At 40.1% G+C, this 19597-nt stretch overlaps 1 protein-coding gene across 1 annotated transcript; it reads right to left on the bottom strand.

The window, feature by feature from the left end:
• Window positions 1-12681: 12681 nt before the first annotated feature.
• LOC127973040 (olfactory receptor 52K1-like) lies at window positions 12682-18616 on the bottom strand. The gene is made up of 4 exons (XM_052577073.1): window positions 18258-18616; window positions 13904-14353; window positions 13577-13851; window positions 12682-12689 (listed from the first exon to the last, which is right to left on the bottom strand). The coding sequence occupies exons 1-4, from the start codon at window positions 18614-18616 to the stop codon at window positions 12682-12684; spliced, it is 1092 nt and encodes a 363-aa protein (XP_052433033.1).
• Between the last annotated feature and the right edge of the window lie 981 nt (window positions 18617-19597).

The raw sequence follows: 19597 nt of genomic DNA on the forward strand, positions 1-19597 counted from the left end.
GGATTTACCTGATGCAAGTTCACTGAAATATAAAAATTATGACAATTAAAATGACAATTACACAAGAATTTGACTTTCATTGCAAAATAAACAGCATAAAACTTTTCATTTCTGGCACAATTGCTGCGGTTATAAAATTCTTCACAGATTATATTGATAATCACATTCACATACATTACCTCCATGGAAATTATTCTGCAATAAGCATAATCTATTAAACTTGCATTATTTTAAGTTTGATGGAGAAGATTCACAATCACTATTTGCATTAATCCACAAAAAAAAAAAAATTCTCCTTGTATGTCCATTTAACAATGATATACATAGTCACCATTTATGAAGACAAATAAGACTAGAGGGACCTCCCACAAATTGACGTGTTGTTTGGAGTTTCTGCTGTCTCATTTATTCATGATTATGTTATGAACAGTTTGGTTTTTTTGACACTAATATGCTTGAGTCCTTGCCATTACTATTGTCTCATGATTTTGTAACCTTAATATAATGCATTGAAATATATCAATATTAAGTACCATTTTCAGTAGGCCTACCACAGGTTAAACTGTAATGTGAACATCAGGCCTAAGTTACAGTTTATTTTACTTTTGACTATAGTCAAAGTTTTAATAAGTACATTTAAGTTATTATTATTTCCAATGTCACAACACTTCTCACAATCAACTTCCTGACTGTTCCAGTATGGCGGATGACTAACATATAATATTCCATAGAAACATTATCTAATAAGGCATCTATGTAAACATCTATGGGTCAGAACCTCCCAAAGCACTTCATAAATTGCACCCTGTTTATTGATGCTGTGCAAAATATTAAAACAGTTTTAAATTAAACTGCTTTAAAGGGGGGGTGAAATGCTCATTTTCACTCAATATCCTGTTAATCTTGAGTACCTATAGAGTAGTACTGCATCCTTCATATCTCCAAAAAGTCTTTAGTTTTATTATATTTAATAAGAGAAAAATAGTCTGTGCCGATTTTTTTCGGAAAAACACGAGCCACTGGAGGCGTGACGTGTGGGCGGAGCTAAAGAATCACGAGTGCGAGTAGGCTTTAGCGTTGAGAGCGTTTGGAAGTTGTGACATTACCGTGAGGAAAAAAAAACATCATCCAAAAGAAACCATGGCTAACAGTCAGATTCAGCCGTTTATTTATGATTCAGAATCAGATCCCGAGGCTGAAACTGAATGAGAGCAGCAGCAGCAACGACTCGCTCCGAGCGGGGCTCGAACCCGGGTCTCCGGCATGGGAGGCGGACGCACAAACAAGGAGGCAGAGACATTTTAAGCAGTTTTACTCTCCGCCTGCGGTTCCAACACACGATCGTGACCCTTTTTCGTTGGGATTGCATCATCCTTAAGAAAAAAACGATACGCAAATCCGTCGTCAAACTGGGCCTTGTTTGTAAAACAAGCATCTTCGAAAATGCAGGGAACAAACAAAAACACTTGCACAACTCCGTTGATGCTCTTTAAAAATTCAAATTAATTCAATTCAATTCAAGTTTATTTGTATAGCGCTTTTTACAAAACAAATCGTTACAAAGCAACTTTACAGAAAATTATGTTTCTACAATATTTAGTAGTAGCTAGTAGTTTGTGCACATTTGACAGGATTTTAGAAAAAATAAAAATAATAATAATAATAATAATACAAGACGTAGTCAGATAGACGATGAACTATCAATATTATTAATTAAGTTATTATATGATTCAGTCACACATTTAGCAATAATTGTTAGTTCTGTTTGTTGATTCAGGGTTAGCATCATCTGAGGTCCTCTGAGGGTCAGCATCATCTCTTCTCAGGTGTTCTGGATCCAGACTGGAGCTTGTGTAAATCCTAGTTACCACGGGATGTGAATCCCGTGGCGAAATATAGAAACAAAATAGAGACATCATTAGCATAGCTGCTGATCCAACAAAGTAAAATTAGTTTAACCCAAGCTAATGAATAAAAATGCACCTTTGATCAGATGCAACTACACTCACAAATAAAAGATACATTATTCGAATGCTTGACGAAAGAGATGTGTTTTTAATCTAGATTTAAACAGAGAGAGTGTGTCTGAACCCCGAACATTATCAGGAAGGCTATTCCAGAGTCTGGGAGCCAAATGTGAGAAAGCTCTACCTCCTTTAGTGGACTTTGCTATCCTAGGAACTACCAAAAGTCCAGCGTTTTGTGACCTTAGGGTGCGTGATGGGTTGTAATGTGGTAGAAGGCTAGTTAGGTACGCAGGAGCTAAACCATTTAGGGCCTTATAGGTAAGTAATGATAATTTGTAACTGATACGGAACTTAATAGGTAGCCAGTGCAGAGCCTGTAAAATTGGGGTAATATGATCATATTTTCTTGACCTCGTAAGGACTCTAGCTGCTGCATTTTGGACTACCTGTTGCTTGTTTATTGACGAAGCAGGACAACCACCAAGAATTACAATAGTCCAGTCTAGAGGTCATGAATGCATGAACTAGCTTTTCTGCATCAGAAACAGATAACATATTTCGTAGCTTGGCAGTGTTTCTAAGATGGAAGAATGCAGTTTTTGTAACATTGGAAATATGATTTTCAAAAGACAAATTGCTGTCTAATATAACACCCAGATTTCTGACTGTAGAGGAAGTAACAGTACATCCGTCTAGTTGCAGATTGTAATCTACAAGATTCTGTGTAGTGTTTTTTGGTCCAATAATTAGTATCTCTGTCTTATCCGAATTTAATTGGAGAAAATTATTTGTTATCCAATCTTTTACATTTTTAACACACTCTGTTAGCTTAGATAATTGGGAAGTTTCATCTGGATATATAGCTGAGTATCATCAGCATAACAGTGGAAGCTAATTCCGTATTTTCTAATAATATTACCAAGGGGCAACATGTATACTGAAAATAGAAGGGGACCTAGGACGGATCCTTGTGGCACTCCATATTTTACTGATGATAAATGAGATGACTCCCCATTTAAGTAAACAAAATGGTAGCGATCGGACAGGTAGGATCTAAACCATCTTAGAGCCTGCCCTTGAATACCTGTATTGATTTGTAATCGATCTATGAGTATGTCATGATCTATGGTGTCGAACGCAGCACTAAGATCAAGTAAGACTAGAAATGAGATGCAGCCTTGATCTGACGCAAGAAACAGGTCATTTGTAATTTTAACAAGTGCAGTTTCTGTGCTATGGTGGGGCCTAAAACCTGACTGAAATTCTTCATACAGATCATTTTTATGCAGGAAGGTGCTCAATTGAGCAGACACAACGATTTCTACAATTTTAGACATAAATGGAAGATTTGAAATAGGCCTATAATTTGCCATTACACTAGGATCTAGTTTTGGTGTCTTAATAAGAGGCTTGATAACCGCCAGCTTGAATGGTTTTGGGACGTGACCTTAAGATAACGACGAGTTAATGATATTGAGAAGCGGTTCTTCGGCTACAGGTAACAGCTCTTTCAGTAATTTAGTAGGTACAGGATCTAATAAACATGTTGTTGGTTTAGATACAGTGATAAGTTTATTTAGCTCTTCCTGTCCTATGGTTGTAAAGCACTGCAGTTTATCTTTGGGTGTGATGGATGAAACTGAAGTGTTAGATGCTGTAGAATCTACATTCGCTATTGTATTTCTAATGTTATCTATTTTATCAGTGAAGAAATTCATAAAGTCATTACTATTTAACGTTGGTGGAATATTTGAATCAGGTGGCGTCTGGTAATTTGTTAACTTAGCCACTGTGCTAAATAAAAACCTTGGATTGTTTTGGTTATTTTCAATGAGTGTGTGTATATGCTCTGCCCTAGCAGTTTTTAGAGCCTGTCTATAGCTGGACATACTGTTTTTCCATGCAATTCTAAAAACTTCTAAGTTAGTTTTTCTCCATTTGCGTTCAAGACTACGAGTTACTTTCTTGAGAGAGTGAGTATTACTGTTATGCCATGGTACAGTACGTTTTTCTCTAACCTTTTTCAATTTGATCGGGGCAACAGCTTCTAATGTATTAGAGAAAATAGTGCCTATGGTGTCAGTAATTTTGTCTAATTCATGTGTATTTTTGGGTACAAATAGCAGTTGAGATAGATCAGGCAGGTTATTTGCGAATCTTTCTTTGGTGGCTGGAACAATAGTTCTGCCCAGACGGTATCGCTGCGACATATAGTCAATATCAGTTATACGCAGCATGCACGATACAAGGAAATGGTCTGTAATATCATCACTTTGAGGTACAATATCTATAGCAGTAAGATCGATTCCATGCGATATAATTAAATCTAGTGTATGATTAAAACGATGAGTGTGCCCGGTGACATTTTGCTTGACTCCAAAGGAGTTTATTAGGTCAGTAAACGCAAGTCCTAATGTATCATTTGCATTATCAACGTGAATATTAAAATCTCCCATGATTAGCGCCTTATCAAATGTAACTAGAAGGTCTGAGAGGAAATCTGCGAATTCTTTTAGGAATTCTGTATACGGCCCTGGTGGTCTATACACAGTAGCCAGAGCAAGAGATACATTAGATTTCTTTTGCATGTCTGACAGAGTAACATTTAGCAGAAGTATTTCAAAAGAGTTAAACCTGTATCCTGTTTTCTGGGTAACATTGAGAATATCACTATATATTGTTGCAACACCTCCGCCACGACCAGTCTGACGGGGCTCATGTTTATAACAGTTGTTTGGTGGAGTAGACTCATTTAGACCAAAATAATCATTTGGTTTTAGCCAGGTTTCAGTCAAGCAGAGTAAATCAAAACTATTATCTGTGATCATTTCATTTACAATAACTGCTTTTGGTGTGAGTGATCTAATATTTATGAGCCCAAACTTTAAAAATTGTTTTTGTTCATTTACTTTACATTTTTCTGGTTTAATTACGATAAGATTTTTTCTAGGTCCTACATTATATTTATATTTTGACCTCACTATTCGGGGAACAGACACAGTCTTAATAGTTTTTACAGCGCAAGTACTTTTATCATTTAAGCGGGTGGAACAAAACTCATCATAATGGTTATTTGAGAATCGTCTTACTAGTCACATGGAGCGAAGTGTCCTGGAGATGTTGTCAGAGAGCAGCTCCGCTCCGACTCTGCTGGGGTGTAATCCATCAGCGCGAAACAGTCTAGGACGCTCCCAGAAAAGATTCCAGTTATTAAAAAATAGCAGTTTCTGTTCTTTACACCATGACAACAACCATTCATTTAAAGCAAAAAGTCTACTGAACCTGTCGTGTCCTCGTCGATACGTGGGCAGTGGTCCTGACACGACGATCGTCGCCACGGGCGTCGTGCTGCGAACCGTCTCGATCAGGCTGCTGAAGTCCCTCTTCAGCATCTCCATCTGCCGCAGCATGGTGTCGTTAACCCCGGCGTGAAGCACAACCGCTCTGGGGCTCTCGTCGGCCTTCAGGATTGCGGGTATCTGTGCAGAAACATCGAGAACACGAGCACCAGGCAAACATTGAGTGTGCACTTTACCTTTCGGCTAACGTAGCACTTACGTGTCGGACGATGGAGTCTCCGATGATCACAGCGTCGCGTCCTGTCTCGCGGAGGGGAGCGAAGCGGTTCTGGATGGAGATCTCGAAGGCAGGAGGGGGAGAAGTCGTCGCCTGGGACCCGGCTCGCGTCCTCCGCTGTGGATGCACCCAATGTCCATGGTTCCCCGGCGTTGCAGTGAAGGACATCTGGGAAGATCGCGTCCTGGGTGCACCGGGCCTGTGCAGAGAAACACACGGAGTAGACGTGGTGGGACTGTTAACAGCACGCTGTATACTTACCCCGGACTTGTGAGCGTCAGCCCGGGATGATTCCAGCGCGGCTCTCCGCTCTCTCAGCTGGGACTGCCTCTGTTCCAGGTCGCGAATCTGCTTCCCCACGGCCTCGAGCTCGAGCTGCACAGAGTGGAGACATTCATCTGCCATTAAAGCAAGTAACAGTGAGTACAGCAGTGGTAATGTGTGTAAATAGAGTATTAGCAATGTAAGCGCAGTTAGCAGCAACCACGCTTGCTGATGCTAACTGGCTAAAAGCTAATAGCGGACCCGGGAGACCAAAATAAAACTAGTAATAGCGAGGCGCTCTGATTGTTTTTGTTGTAGAATACAATAGAGGATATATTCACACGTTATATAAACGGAAACGATTATGTATAAAATTGATTTTTAAGTTAAAAAAAGTAAATGAAAAGAATATAGTGACGGAGCTCAAACGCAGTACAGCCGTCAACAACAAACAGGAAGTGACGCAATCACTTCCTGTCCTAAAATAAACTCCGTCCACTGGTCCCTTAATGTTTTTTTTTTGGTAATCTGTGCAGGGTTGTCTTGCCCTGGCAACCAAAAACACACTTATTTTCAAGTTCAAGTCTGCTTTATTGTCAATTTCCACATGTACAGTACATACATACAGAGAATCGAAATTGCGTTACTCTCAGACCCCGGTGCATACAGATAACATTAACATTAAAGCCTAAAAAAATAACTAGATCAAATATAAAATGTAGATACAATTATACAATAAGGGAAGTGTAAATCAATGAAGTGAACAACAGTGTAGTTAAAAGATTTTTTAGTGCAAAAAAATCACTTATTAAAAATATCTTAAGTCTGATTAAAGTGACAAGTGACAAGTGACCAAGAGCAGTTATTTAACTGACTGATGAGGTAGTTCCATGCCGAATGAGGTAGTGAGCGGTGAGTGAGCAGACCAATGCTGCACAAGTGACTCGTGCATGTCATCATATAATTAGTGGGGGGGGGGGGGGGTTCATAGTTCAGTGGTGCCTGGGGAAGAAGAGGGGAGGGGGAGCAGGTTCGGGAGGGAGTTCAGCTTCCTGACAGCCTGGTGGATGAAGCTGTCCTTCAGTCTTGTGACATTTCGCGACGCTCTCGCTCTGATCAGTGAATGTCTGTGCTCTGCTATACGGGAGCGCGCACTCTTCCGGAAGAAGTGCCCTTAGGACCCATATAAGGAAATTCCGCTCCATCTAACGTCACACAGAGCCATGCTCCCTTACCATTAACCATTAGGCCACGACTTCCCTAGGGTTTGGAGTCAAACTCTCTAACCACAAGGCCACGACTTCCCCAGTAAGAAAATATAATAACATCAAAGGAAACTACTAGTACTATGTGGCGAGTGGGGCGGGGCCGAGAGGCGTGGGAACGAGGAGTGAGGCCAGGTGTAGTGATTGGAGATGAGCTACACCTGCGCCCCACCGCCGGTATCGAGTCCCACGTATAGTGAAGGACGAGAGAGGACCAGGCCTGGGAATGCGCGGTGCCATCGAGCTGGCGAGGTATGTGCCGCCATGGACGCTCGAGGCGGTGGGCTGGAGCGAGTTGCCGGGGACGGGCGAGCTCGCTGCCGGCCGCCCACGATATGGAGGGGCGGCTGCCGTCCGTGAGGGAGCGGAGGAGTCTGCGCCGTTCGCCAGGGGGCCGGAGCCTGCTGCCTCCGCGAAGGAATCCAGAGGGGCAGGGAACGGGGGACTCCTGCCGGCTGCCCAAAACCGGAGGAGCCGTCGCCATCCACCGGGAGGCGGAGGAGTGTCGTGCCGTCCGCCGAGGGCCGTCCAGTGCCACCACCAGGCACCGCGGAGGAGATCACCCAGCTGGTGGGGGGCCGAGCAGCAGTGCGTCTGGGAACCGGAATTTTTTTTTTTCCTCTCTCCCCTCTCTCGTCTCTGTCCCTCCTCCTTCCATCTCCTTTTCTCTCGCCTCGTCTGTCCTACCCCCAGGTTCCCGCAGGTCCCTGTGAGCGGTCCCCCCCGGAGGGAAGGGGGGGGGGGGAGTAGAGCACAGTCTCGGGAGTACCCCCCGGCCTGCGAGGGGCGATGGGGGTATGTGGCGAGTGGGGCGGGGCCGAGAGGCGTGGGAACAAGGAGTGAGGCCAGGTGTAGTGATTGGAGATGAGCTACACCTGCGCCCCACCGCTGGTATCGAGTCCCACGTAGGAGATGGAAGGATATAAAACTGTAGCGACTATAGTGAAGGACGAGAGAGGACCAGGCCTGGGACATATTTTATGTTTTGGTTTTGATTTATGTTCTGTGTTATGTTTTGTGTTTATTTTGTAATTAAAGTTTCATTTGATTGTGCGCCGGTTCCCGCCTCCTTCTTCCGGATGATTAGGAAGTTTTTATTATTACATACTACAAGTGCATAAGGGCTGGAATACTATACAGTGATCTGTTTGTGCATGTCAGTGTTGTAATGGAGACATGAGCACAGGTATATGACATTTTCTATACAGTAAGGGAGAGAATAAGCTCAATGACTATCATTAAGTGTCCTTCCGAATTCAAAATCCAAAAGCTGAGCATCAAAATGAATACATTTCTGTTTGTCATGATACTGTGATATTGAAGTGGATAACAAATTGTGTAGCAGTGATTCAAAGCCATTACTACCAGAAAATTTTAACAAACACTGCCTTTTTGTTTCTGAATAAAACAACCCAAGAATGAAATGATTCCTCTTGACACCAGTTATTGCTGATGGGGCTGGCTGATAATTCGATAACGATAATCGATAAAATTACATGAGTTTGATAAATGTTGGATATGTTTATGTGCCAAAAGCGGAATGAAACTGCGTGAGCTCACTACATAGGCCATGCCCCAAATGGAACACTTCATGTGCACTTTCAGTCTTGTGGACTCAACAAGATAACAATGGCACCCGCCTCCGCATGTCCGTAAATTTCATGAGACCGTAGGGTGTCCTATTCATAATTTTAGCATTCAAAAGAGTGAGCGAGCGAGCGCTTCCTTTACGGCCATTATACGTCCTCGAGCCACACTTCTGCTGAGCCCGCACTGGGGCAAGCTCCGCAGCAGACTTCTACCCGACAGGTAAAGCAGCATTACATCACGAAAGTGCAGACTCAGAGGAAGACTGCAAAGGTTTAGGGTGCCATTTGGCACAGGACCTTAGATGCGTTTACTCTGTCATGCTAGTACTAACATATGGAATTACATTTGGTTTAGTAAAAATGAACATAATTTTATAAAACTGAACGTAACTTTTTCAGAAACAATCAAAAATATGCAATGAAAAAAATGAATTCAGTCGCGCAAATTTAACAGGTTCTTAAAATATGCGTCATTCTTTGTTAATGTTTTTAAAAGATCCGTTTTCGCTAATTGTGGATTCTGAATGCATTGCCACAGATTTCACTTATGCTCCGCAGTTTTTCGTTTGGTGTTTTGAACAAACCTCTCGTGGGGGTGGGCTTAACAGTGATCTAATCTGATTGGATAGTGAGCTTTTGAAGTATAGACGTCACTCACTCAGTGGCGTGCATATTGGAAAGCTTTCGTTATCCACAGTGTGCGAAATGTTAAAAAGTCACGAGTGGGGTGTAACTGGTTTGTTTTATGTTGTAGAATAAAACGTGAAAGTATCTTGAGCTTATGTGAACCACTGACCTTATTTTAGGGGATTTAACCAAACTTCCATTCAAAAAAACCATTGATTCTGGGACAATGGAACAGGAAGTGATAAAATTCTAACTCGCTTTTGGGTTTTTGCCTACAACGTGACATCATAGTTCTACAACTCTATATTCTACCAGTAACACTACTTTTACTAGTGATAATTATTCATTATTATCATTATTATAATTAACTATAATTCTCCACTTTTAACAATGGCAACCAACCCTCGGGGGACCATCGCTCCACTTGCACTCCACAACCAGTTGAGCTGCCAGAGGAATGCGCTGGGCCCTGTACAAGGAGCGTACTAGCAGTATTTTCGGTGCTCCTCACAAAGTTTGTATGTTGATTGCTGTATCAGACAGTGAGCTAGATCTTTCTGAAGAGGAAGATTTGCTCTCTGGGATGGTAGCATTGCCTGAATCAGATCCAGAAATGATGGAAATGCATTCCTAGGATGCTGAAAGGGTAGGACTCGTGTAGAGACCCTCCACAGTGTCCTGAGCTCCCTTATCAATGAAGATTGGTTTCTCGGGGTGGCCCAAACGGCAAAGAGTCATGGATCTTCAACAAAAGACAATCTTTACTAATAAAAAGTAAAACAAAAAAAGAGAAGCTGGGCTTCCAAGAAATATAGACACAAGGGTCCAAAGACTTAAACTTAAACTTTAACAGACTTAGTTTGCAACAGGTAACATAGGCGCAATACTGAACAATAAGGCATGGCAAAAACACACTTAAATAGGGCAAGATACAGGTGTGATGCATCAGGCATAATGAGTAATAGTGTTCAGCAGGAGTCTGGTGAAAGGCGCCACCTACCGACCAGGAGGAAAATAACAGTCCAGTTAAGGGTTCCTTACTCTTTGGCTACGCAGCTGAGAACTTTGCCCAGCAGACTGAGGCGATCCTACACATCCTGACTCTGTCACTTATACTTAGATTTTTTTCTGGCTTTGCTGCATGTGTTTGTAGTACAGTACATTAGTCTTATATTTAAGACATACTTAGAGTGAGAAGATAAAACTTGAAAACTTGATGAAGGAAAAATATGTGTATGCACTTTATATAGAATATGGGATAAAGTAAAGACAATCTGTGTTATTAATAATTAATAATAATAATTAATAATAATAATAATTCCTTACATTTATATAGCGCTTTTCTAGACACTCAAAGCGCTTACATGGTCAGGGGGTATCTCCTCATCCACCACCAGTGTGCAGCATCCACCTGGATGATGCGACGGCAGCCATAGTGCGCCAGAACGCCCACCACACACCAGCTTTCTGGTGGAGAGGAGACAGAGTGATGAAGCCAATTAGCAGATATGGGAACTGTTAGGAGGCCATGATGGTCAGAGGCCAATGGGTGAATCTGGCCAGGATGCCGAGGTCACACCTCTACTCTTTCCGAAAGACATCCTGGGATTTTTAATGACCACAGAGAGTCAGGACCTCGGTTTAACGTCTCATCCGAAGGACGGTGCTCGTTGACAGTATAGTGTCCCCATCACTACACTGGGGCGCTAGGACCCACACAGACCACAGGGTGAGCACCCCTGCTGGCCTCACTAGCACCTCTTCCAGCAGCAACCTAGTTTTTCTCAGGAGGTCTCCCATCCAGGTACTGACCAGGCTCAGCCCTGCTTAGCTTCAGTGGGCCACCGGTCTTGGGCTCCAGGGTGGTAGAAGGATCGGAAGAAAATTGGTAAATGTGTAATTCCATATACTTCACAGACAGCAGGCCACATGACAGTGATACACTTATAACAAAATAATCTCTCCACTGGGATTATTTGTTAACACTTATCTAAATAATCTCTCCACTGGGATTATTTGGAAGTCTCTAGGCCAATTATACCACAAATTGATTTATATGTTAATAATTTAGCATCTCTTTAGGGCATATGAATTAATAGCCTATTATAATTAATTTCTGCTTAGGTGACAGTAAGCAGAGAAGGATTTTCTTGCATGGTTGCATCAGGTGGTCATAGGTCATGGATTACCTGTCAAAGCAGGCCATTAATGACATCTTGCTTTAACAGCATTACAGGCCTCAGTCTTTGTATCAGTTTTTTTTTTCCTCTTCTCTTTGTTGATTATTATTGAGATGTATATGGTGTCTCTCTAGACCTTTACTGTTTAACTTCAAGGTGACATTCAATGAAATTAATTGTTAACATCATAAAAGCAATTATTTTGTTGCTGATGAACAGTAAATAACATAGAAACAGTTGCCATAAAAAGCGTATTTTCCCCAGAGTCCTAATTTGCTTGTTCTTGGTCCCTGAAGAGGAAGGCCTCTTTCATGATCGCTGAGTGACATTTTGTTTATCAAACATTATTTTGTTTCTACATGTCTCTGTGTCTCTAAGTGGCTCATTATCAGGTAAGGTGTGACAAACAAAGAAGTTACCCTGGAGCAAAAATGCTTTCAGTCAAAGATGATGCAACTCTTGCTCAGAAGTTTGAAAACGCTCACCCAAAATTTTCTACATTGATCAAAACTAAATTATTAGTCATTAATAGAAAAGTAACTGACATGTGTTTGATTTTCATTCACTCATGCTAAACAGATAAATCGTTATTGTTGTCGCAAAATTTGCACCATAAATTTAATTCTCAGCCTTTCAGACTTAAAATAATGCATTTTTAAATTACATTTCTCAAGATATCAATTATTATAAAGTGCTACTAAAACCATGCAACATGCTGATGAATTATAATCAGACTGTTACACAGCTGTCTGGAATAACTGATTCTGATTGGCTACTGTGGCATTTAGTGGTCATATCCTGTCAACAGTAGACATGAGTGAAAGATCAGTGCCTTTCATTATGTTCAGGAAAACTTTAGTGTAATTAGATATTATACTTAATGTGGTGGTAAAGCGTGAAGTATTGTATTTTACTCGTGCAGAAATAAGTATGTGTATTGCTTAAACTGCTTATCGCTTATTTAAATTAATTAAATTGGGTCATCTCTTACATAAGTAGTGAACCAACAATAAAACGTTTATTTTAAAAGTACCGAAAATCAAGATTTATACATAAAGCTCTATAAAACTTCTTACAACACGTGGTAGGCCTCAGTGTAGCCAAATGTTCTACACATTCTCTATCTCTATCGTCATGCCTACTTGTGTCATGTAAGAAGTGTTCAAGTGCAAAAACCATGCGTATATCAGGCCCATATGGACACTTTGTTCTATTATATTCCTGCAGTAGAACAGGAACATGACAAATCAGTTAAACACACACATACACACAAACAGGCCATATTAACAACAATAATTAGAAATGCCCTTTCACTGTTGGCACTTGATCCTGGTTCTTGCAAGGCAAATTAATCGTGCATGCCTTTTCAAAATGTCAATAAGCTATACAACAGTTTATGAGATTAATATTGTTTCATAATACTGTTACTGTTTCAAAATGTTACACCAGGTATTTGTAATAACTTCCTTTTGCAACCTAATGGGGATTTTAGCCATATAAATTGTATTGTATTGTATTGTATTTTATTGTATTTCATTATGTGTCCCTTGTAAACTTGTTTAGCATTTTTAATGTAAACATCGTTTTATTCTTTTCTTTTTTTAAATAACCCCAGAGTCACTGTAGTCTACTCATATTGATTAGCTTTATGTTTTATTTGTGTAGATTTATTTATGGTAAACAGTAAGACATTATGACAGTAACATATTTTTACAATAGTGAATTACACTTACACTTACTTAAATTTAGCGTACTCCAAAGTAATCAAAATTCACATGACCACATCAAAGTCACTATAGTCTTTGACCATATACAGTTAACATGTTGTATTGTATTAATATGACATAACTATGCTGCCTCATTGTTACTTCAATTCAATAACTTCTCAGAAATGGGACAAGTCATCATTTATCACTCTAACAAGATGCTGAATTAACACAGGCTTGGACACACCTAAACATCTGATGTTTGTAAAGAAAAATTATTGTGAACAAAGCACACATAAAAAAGGTCACTATATCAAAGAACATTTTATAGATTGCCGCAGTGTATTGAATTTGAATTAAAAGGCTTGAAAACATATAATTCTTGAGTCTGTTTTTTGGTACTTTTAATTTGTGATGATATCCGTATGTCATATGGACTGCAGGTAGAGAAAGACTTCAGCCTTCCTTGAGTGCTCGATATATGCAAAACTACCACAATGATGACACAGTAAGAGAAAACTATGAAGGCCAGGGGACCGAGTAAAACAATCATAGCAAATGCAAAGGTTGGAACTTTGTACAGTGCCCTGTTAGTGCATGCAAGTGATTTGATAGAAATGTGATCACAGTAACAGTGTATAATTATGTTTCCTGAACAGTAAGGCAGAAGGTAAGCCCTTATTGCCATCATTAAATGGCACATGTGTGTAAGCACCCATGCTGCAAGACAAAGACAGAGAAATGTTCAACTTTATTACTATATTAGGATATCTTAGGGGATTACATATGGCTACGTACCTGTCAAAGGCCATTATTGCCAGGATAACAGAATTGACTGAACCAAAATAGTGCACAAAATACATCTGCATGAAGCAACCAGTGAATGAAATACTACCATCTTGGAACCAGTATCTAGCAAAAATCTTTGGTAAGGTAGTGGTGCTGAATAATAAGTCACTTACAACCAGGTTTAAGATGATATAATACATAGGTTTATGAAGGCATTTTTCTCGAGTAAAAAGTGCTATAAATATTCCGTTCCCCACTAAGATACACACATAGGCAAAAAGCAGCAGAGCAGCCACTGCACCATAGTATCCTGGCTGAAGCCCAGGAAAACCAACGATAAAAAAGTCCTTAACAAAGCTGATGTTTCCTGATGACATGATGATCTGATGGCTAAATGAAAAAGATGAAAAATTAGAACAGTGTACAACATTTTACAATATTACATTAATATTACAACATTTGGATCACAGAATCATAACAGGATTTTATCTTTTTCTCTTGCATTTCTTATAGGCTACTAACTAGTGACCAAAGGGATGAACTAACTCAACCCATTTTGTACTGCTTTTAATACACTGAAACTGAATGTTATTTTAATGACCAAAATATTAATTGTGAAGTATAACATTTCTACACAATTTATGTATAACTAAAAAGTATATATATTGTTTGTTTTTGTTTATGAGTTTGGCAACACGTTTGATTTTAACCTGTTAACTGTTACTAACGTTGTTGAAGATAGACTTGAATGTGCATGATACAAACCTACATTTTTATAATTCATGACTGAAAACATTTTGTAACATGATTTTGATGTGCCATTTACATGGTAATGCAATATCTGATTTTAAAATGGGTTTTAAAGGATGAATTTTGAGATTTTATGTTTTCAAGTGATATATAACTTCTGATGATTTCTGATTTCTTTAAACAAAGGTCAAAACTCCTTTTGGAATGTAGATTTCTGAGGGTGCACTCTGGTCATGAATTAATCTATTACTTTTCCTACATAATTTTTAACATAAAATATTGGTCAAATATATATTTGGGAGTCTTAGACCTTTCCAACGATATATAGTTTGTCAAGATTAGATTAGATTTGATTGTAATATAGTATAGTCAACGTAGGCGTCCCGTATACGGGACGGGGTGACATTTAGCAGGTTACTTCTACAAATGTATATGTTTTCTATACACCAATCACTCGAAAAGTACAGATTGTCTTGAAGTAAATGTACAGGTTTACTTGACCACATATTCTACATAAAGTATGAACAAGATTAATTAGTTTCTTTCATTATCCTGTTTTCAGATGATGATGATGATGACAAACCAGCCTCATGTTGCTCAGATACAAATTGGAATTATATTTGGTTGGTGAAATAGAGCAAAAACAGTAAATTTAGTGTCTAAAACAGTTAAATTCTTGTTTATTTAACTGCTGTGTAAAATGAATATTAAATTTGTAATCAAGCAGTTTTTTGTTGGAAAAAACTTCAGTCTTCGCGTGAGACTGATTAACTATATGAAATGATATAAATATACACATTTCTACTATTGGCTCTCATGAGTCATGGATGTTAGCAAGACAAATTAACTATAATTGCCTTTTGTCTTTTGGTTAATTAGTGGAAAGTTTGAGGCACAGGCAGGGCTGTATTAAGACAGTGTGCACTATACCTCACTATACCCCCCCCCCCCCCCATAATTAAGGTGATTTCTCAAATTTAATTTATTAACTTGTCCAACTACCGTATTTTTCGGACTATAAGTCGCAACTAAGTATAAGTCGTATCAGTCCAAAAATACGTCATGACAAGGAAAAAAACATATATAAGTCGCACTGGATTATAAATTGCATTTATTTAGAACCAAGAACCAAGAGAAAACATTACCGTCAGCCGCAGTGTAGACTACAGGACCACCGAGCAGCATAGAGCGCCCTCTCGCGGCTGTAGAGGGTAATGTTTTAACTTTAACTTAAACAGGGAGAGTGCAGTCAATCGCTTCTGTGTCATTGTCGTCCTGAGCTCATTTTTCACTCGTTTTAAAAAAACTTTAGATCCCTGGAACATTTAGAATTGTAGCTAAACGTTTAGCGTCCTTGTCTTTCTTTAACTTTCTTTTTGCAAAACCACTCAATTGATGTCTGTCCATTCTGATTCAGTTTCTGTAGCCATTAAAAAAATGACACATTTGCGTGTACTTGTTGTGGACCAAATCAACTCTGACAGATTGGGGACGGAAGGCGGGACTGATAGTGGTCATGTAATCTTTATTTATTTATAATTTATTATTATTGTTGTTGTTAAGTTAGTGTTCATAAACGAGTTATGTATATGGTCTTTCAAGAATTTCAAGTTAATAATAAAACAATTTACGGAAAATAATTTTAAAGCTTGTGTCATGTGGTGCCCTCTAAGTTGTTGTGAATGGTTGGTGCCCCTGGGCACTGGCCCAAGTGCCCTTATGGATAATCTGGCTCTGGGCACAGGTAGCTTAGTCTGTTGTTCTTCACCACTCCACACCAAGACAAACACAACTGGAAAGGGAGGGAGGGCTTCACTTCTGCGGCTCTATGCCTGTCTGTGATGTGCATGTGCCGATCAATGTGTGCTGCACTGCTGTACTGTGCTGTGCTTTGTTCAGAAGGGAGAAACGCATCGGAACTAGACAGTCTCAACAATTCCAGACTTGACCTGATGTTTTGATTTTTAGTTTAGTTTAGCCGCGTTTCCACCGAAATTACCCGGAACATTTGTACCAGGAACTTTTTTTCTCAGGAACTTTTTTCCCCCCAGACCTGTTGCTTTCTGCGTTTCCACCATGGTGTAAAGTACCGGGAAGATTAGGCAAATAGACTGGTGACGTAGGTCTACGCGCGTTTCTCAATACAAAGTACCGCTGATTTAAAAAAATAATAATAATAATAACGCTGATTTTGGACGTGCATCATCGGTAGTTAGTTCAGACTTTGTGCATTCGACTGGGGAGTGTGATGTCAGCGACGACGCGGATCCTGTATATTTCCTTTCTGTATATTTACAATAAAAAGAAATAGGATATCAGATATCACTGCCTTCTTTGTTTTTCATTTAAGCATAATAACAGCTGCAGACATGTACTTAGTTCAGGGATATGTGTATATGCAGCCATTACAATGAAACTAAATATTATATAGACTTGCCTTTTTTATTTTCATTTTAACATATAGATAAATTGAATGCAGACCAAAGAAAACCTGTTAGATTTACCCTGCAGCTGAATTATATTTTATGTTTAACCACTAAAGAGACATCAGAGCCAGCGGCACATATCAGAAGGTCTAGCCGATTTGAGGCTGCTTCTCGGCGGATAGATGATCACTGAGCTCCCGCTGATCATGTGGAGCTCACGTCTCCGAGATCGGTGTAAAACATTTTTAAATAGGCGCTGTCTTTGTAAATAAACCACAGATTTGAGTTTTAAACAACTACATTCTCGCCTGAAATACTTTTAAAATTATATTTCATGACACAATAACAGTAATATTTTGAAAATGTTGATCCGAATAAATGGTGGTTGAACTCAACCAATGCTGCGTGAACTCAACCAATCAGCATGTTTAGCGCCAAAGTCCCGCCCCCGAAAGTTCCTGAACTTTGAAAAAGTACCACCTCGCCAGCAGGGACTTTCTGAGGGGCATTTTTTTACCCGGAACTTTATTTAGTTCCTGGTTCCTGCGGTGGAAACACACCAAGTACCAGGCCAAAGTCCCTAGTTCCTGGGTAAAGTTCCTGCGGTGGAAACGCGGCATTTGACAACAAAATCTGTGTGCAAACAGAAACACACACACGCACATATATACAGGAAAATTCGTCCCTTTGCGCCACCTGGCGGTAGTTAAGCAAATTATTTGCCGCGGCGGTATGCGCAGCGGTAAAGCCCATTTAGCTTGTCCTCCTACTGTACATACGTATAATCATTTATAAACAAAATAAAAAATAAACAAAAGGCACTTTCTCTCGTGGAAGAAAAAAGGGCAGGTACTCAAGCCTCCTTTGATGTCTATGCCTGACAAAGACTATGATCAGAATTGAACATAGACTGGATCCTTTCTTTGTGTTGGTTTTCAGTAATGCTTCTGCATTGTTGTCCCTGTCGACTTTCAGTACACATACTGACAGTCAACATTTATAAGCTACTACTAAATATAGAAGAAACATAATTTTCTGTAAAGTTGCTTTGTAACGATTTGTATTGTAAAAAGCACTATACAAATAAACTTGAATTGAATGAATGAATACTGGGGGACTGTTCATGGGGACTTGGTGCAAAAAGGAGCCAAGCGGGCCCCAGGCTGCAGCCATGAAGGCGACCCATGGTGGAGCTGACGGAAGTAGGAGCAGTGGTGGAGGAAGGACTGACAACTCGAGGGGGGGGGCATCCGGTGGCAGCGGAGCAGGTAGTGGTGGAGCCCAAGGTGGAGACAGAGAGCCGTCGAGCCAAGGAGGAGCAGATGGCTCTGGTGACCGAGGTGGAGATGGGGATCTGGAAGGCCGCTGTGGAGCAGGAGAGATGAGGGAGCCCAGTGGAGCTGGTGGACTGAAGGGCCACGGTGGAGATAAGGGAGCTGGAAGTCATGGTGGTGTCGCTGGGTCGACGGACCTCCATTGTCATAACAGGACAGACTGGTAATTCAAGACAGGCTGACAGTTCAGGACAGACAGGGAGTTCAATAATTGTTTTTTATGGCCGTAACAGGACAGGCAGATGATGACGGAAGACAGAATAAAAGTCTACCAAGTCCTTTTCCAAGTCCAGCCTCAGCTCACCCTCATTGATACGACAGTGCTTCCCTCCACGCATTCAGGCTCCACTGTGATACTTTCAGCAGCAGACTTCGTTGCCAGCTCATGCACCTGATCATACGTCACGTGATCCACAGCTCTGTCACTCCTTTCAGCGATGGCTCGTCAGTCACAGCAGTGGCTGGCTGTCCGTCTGTGGTGGGTTCTGGCTGTACAGTAGCTCCACACATTGGGGTGTGGTTTAGAAGTTGGGCTGGTGTTGTCATCCGTGATGTCCACTGTCAGCGGCAATTCACAGCACAACAGCACCCACTCAATAAAGGCATAGAAGGTATAGAGGAAAAGTGTATAATCACATACAGACAGGAAACTAGGTCATAGAACACGTGGGAACAAAAACACATCTACAAGTCCATGACTTTTACAACAGCGTACCTCCCTCTAAACCTACATATTTAAAACATTATTATTAAACATTTGTTAGACAATTGATTTCCACTTTTACAATGTAATATCATATGTGATGAGAAAGGTAAGAAGAGCAAGTTCAGCCAAAAGTGGACTCGAACCCTCGTTGATCACATCATACGAGCATTACTCTCTGACCTAAGCCACTGCTGATTCTAACTACCATTTTCCAATGAGATAAATTAAGCATGACACAAGTGTGTTTATTCTCAGCATTTTGGTTTGACTTCTTTTTCTTGGAACATAATGACTTTATTCTAAACAATTTATTTAGAATTCTTTTTGCAAAATGTAATCTTTTTTTCTTGAAACAGATATTGAAGAGTTTATGAAGTGTAGTAATAGATCACACTTATATTAGGTTACTTTTAGCATT

The sequence above is a fragment of the Carassius gibelio genome, chromosome B15 (assembly GCF_023724105.1).
Source record: "Carassius gibelio isolate Cgi1373 ecotype wild population from Czech Republic chromosome B15, carGib1.2-hapl.c, whole genome shotgun sequence".
Taxonomy (NCBI): domain Eukaryota; kingdom Metazoa; phylum Chordata; class Actinopteri; order Cypriniformes; family Cyprinidae; genus Carassius; species Carassius gibelio.

Bases quoted from the DNA above. Each gene is read 5' to 3' on its own strand.
- LOC127973040 (XM_052577073.1), bottom strand. From the start codon at position 18,616: ATGGAGGTCCGTCGACCCAGCGACACCACCATGACTTCCAGCTCCCTT. The intron at 14,354-18,257 runs GTCCCCCAGTAT...TTTTTCATTTAG, and splicing joins GCACCAAGTCCCCATGAACA to CCATCAGATCATCATGTCAT. The intron at 13,852-13,903 runs GTCTTGCAGCAT...GATGGCAATAAG, and splicing joins TTGAACATTTCTCTGTCTTT to GGCTTACCTTCTGCCTTACT.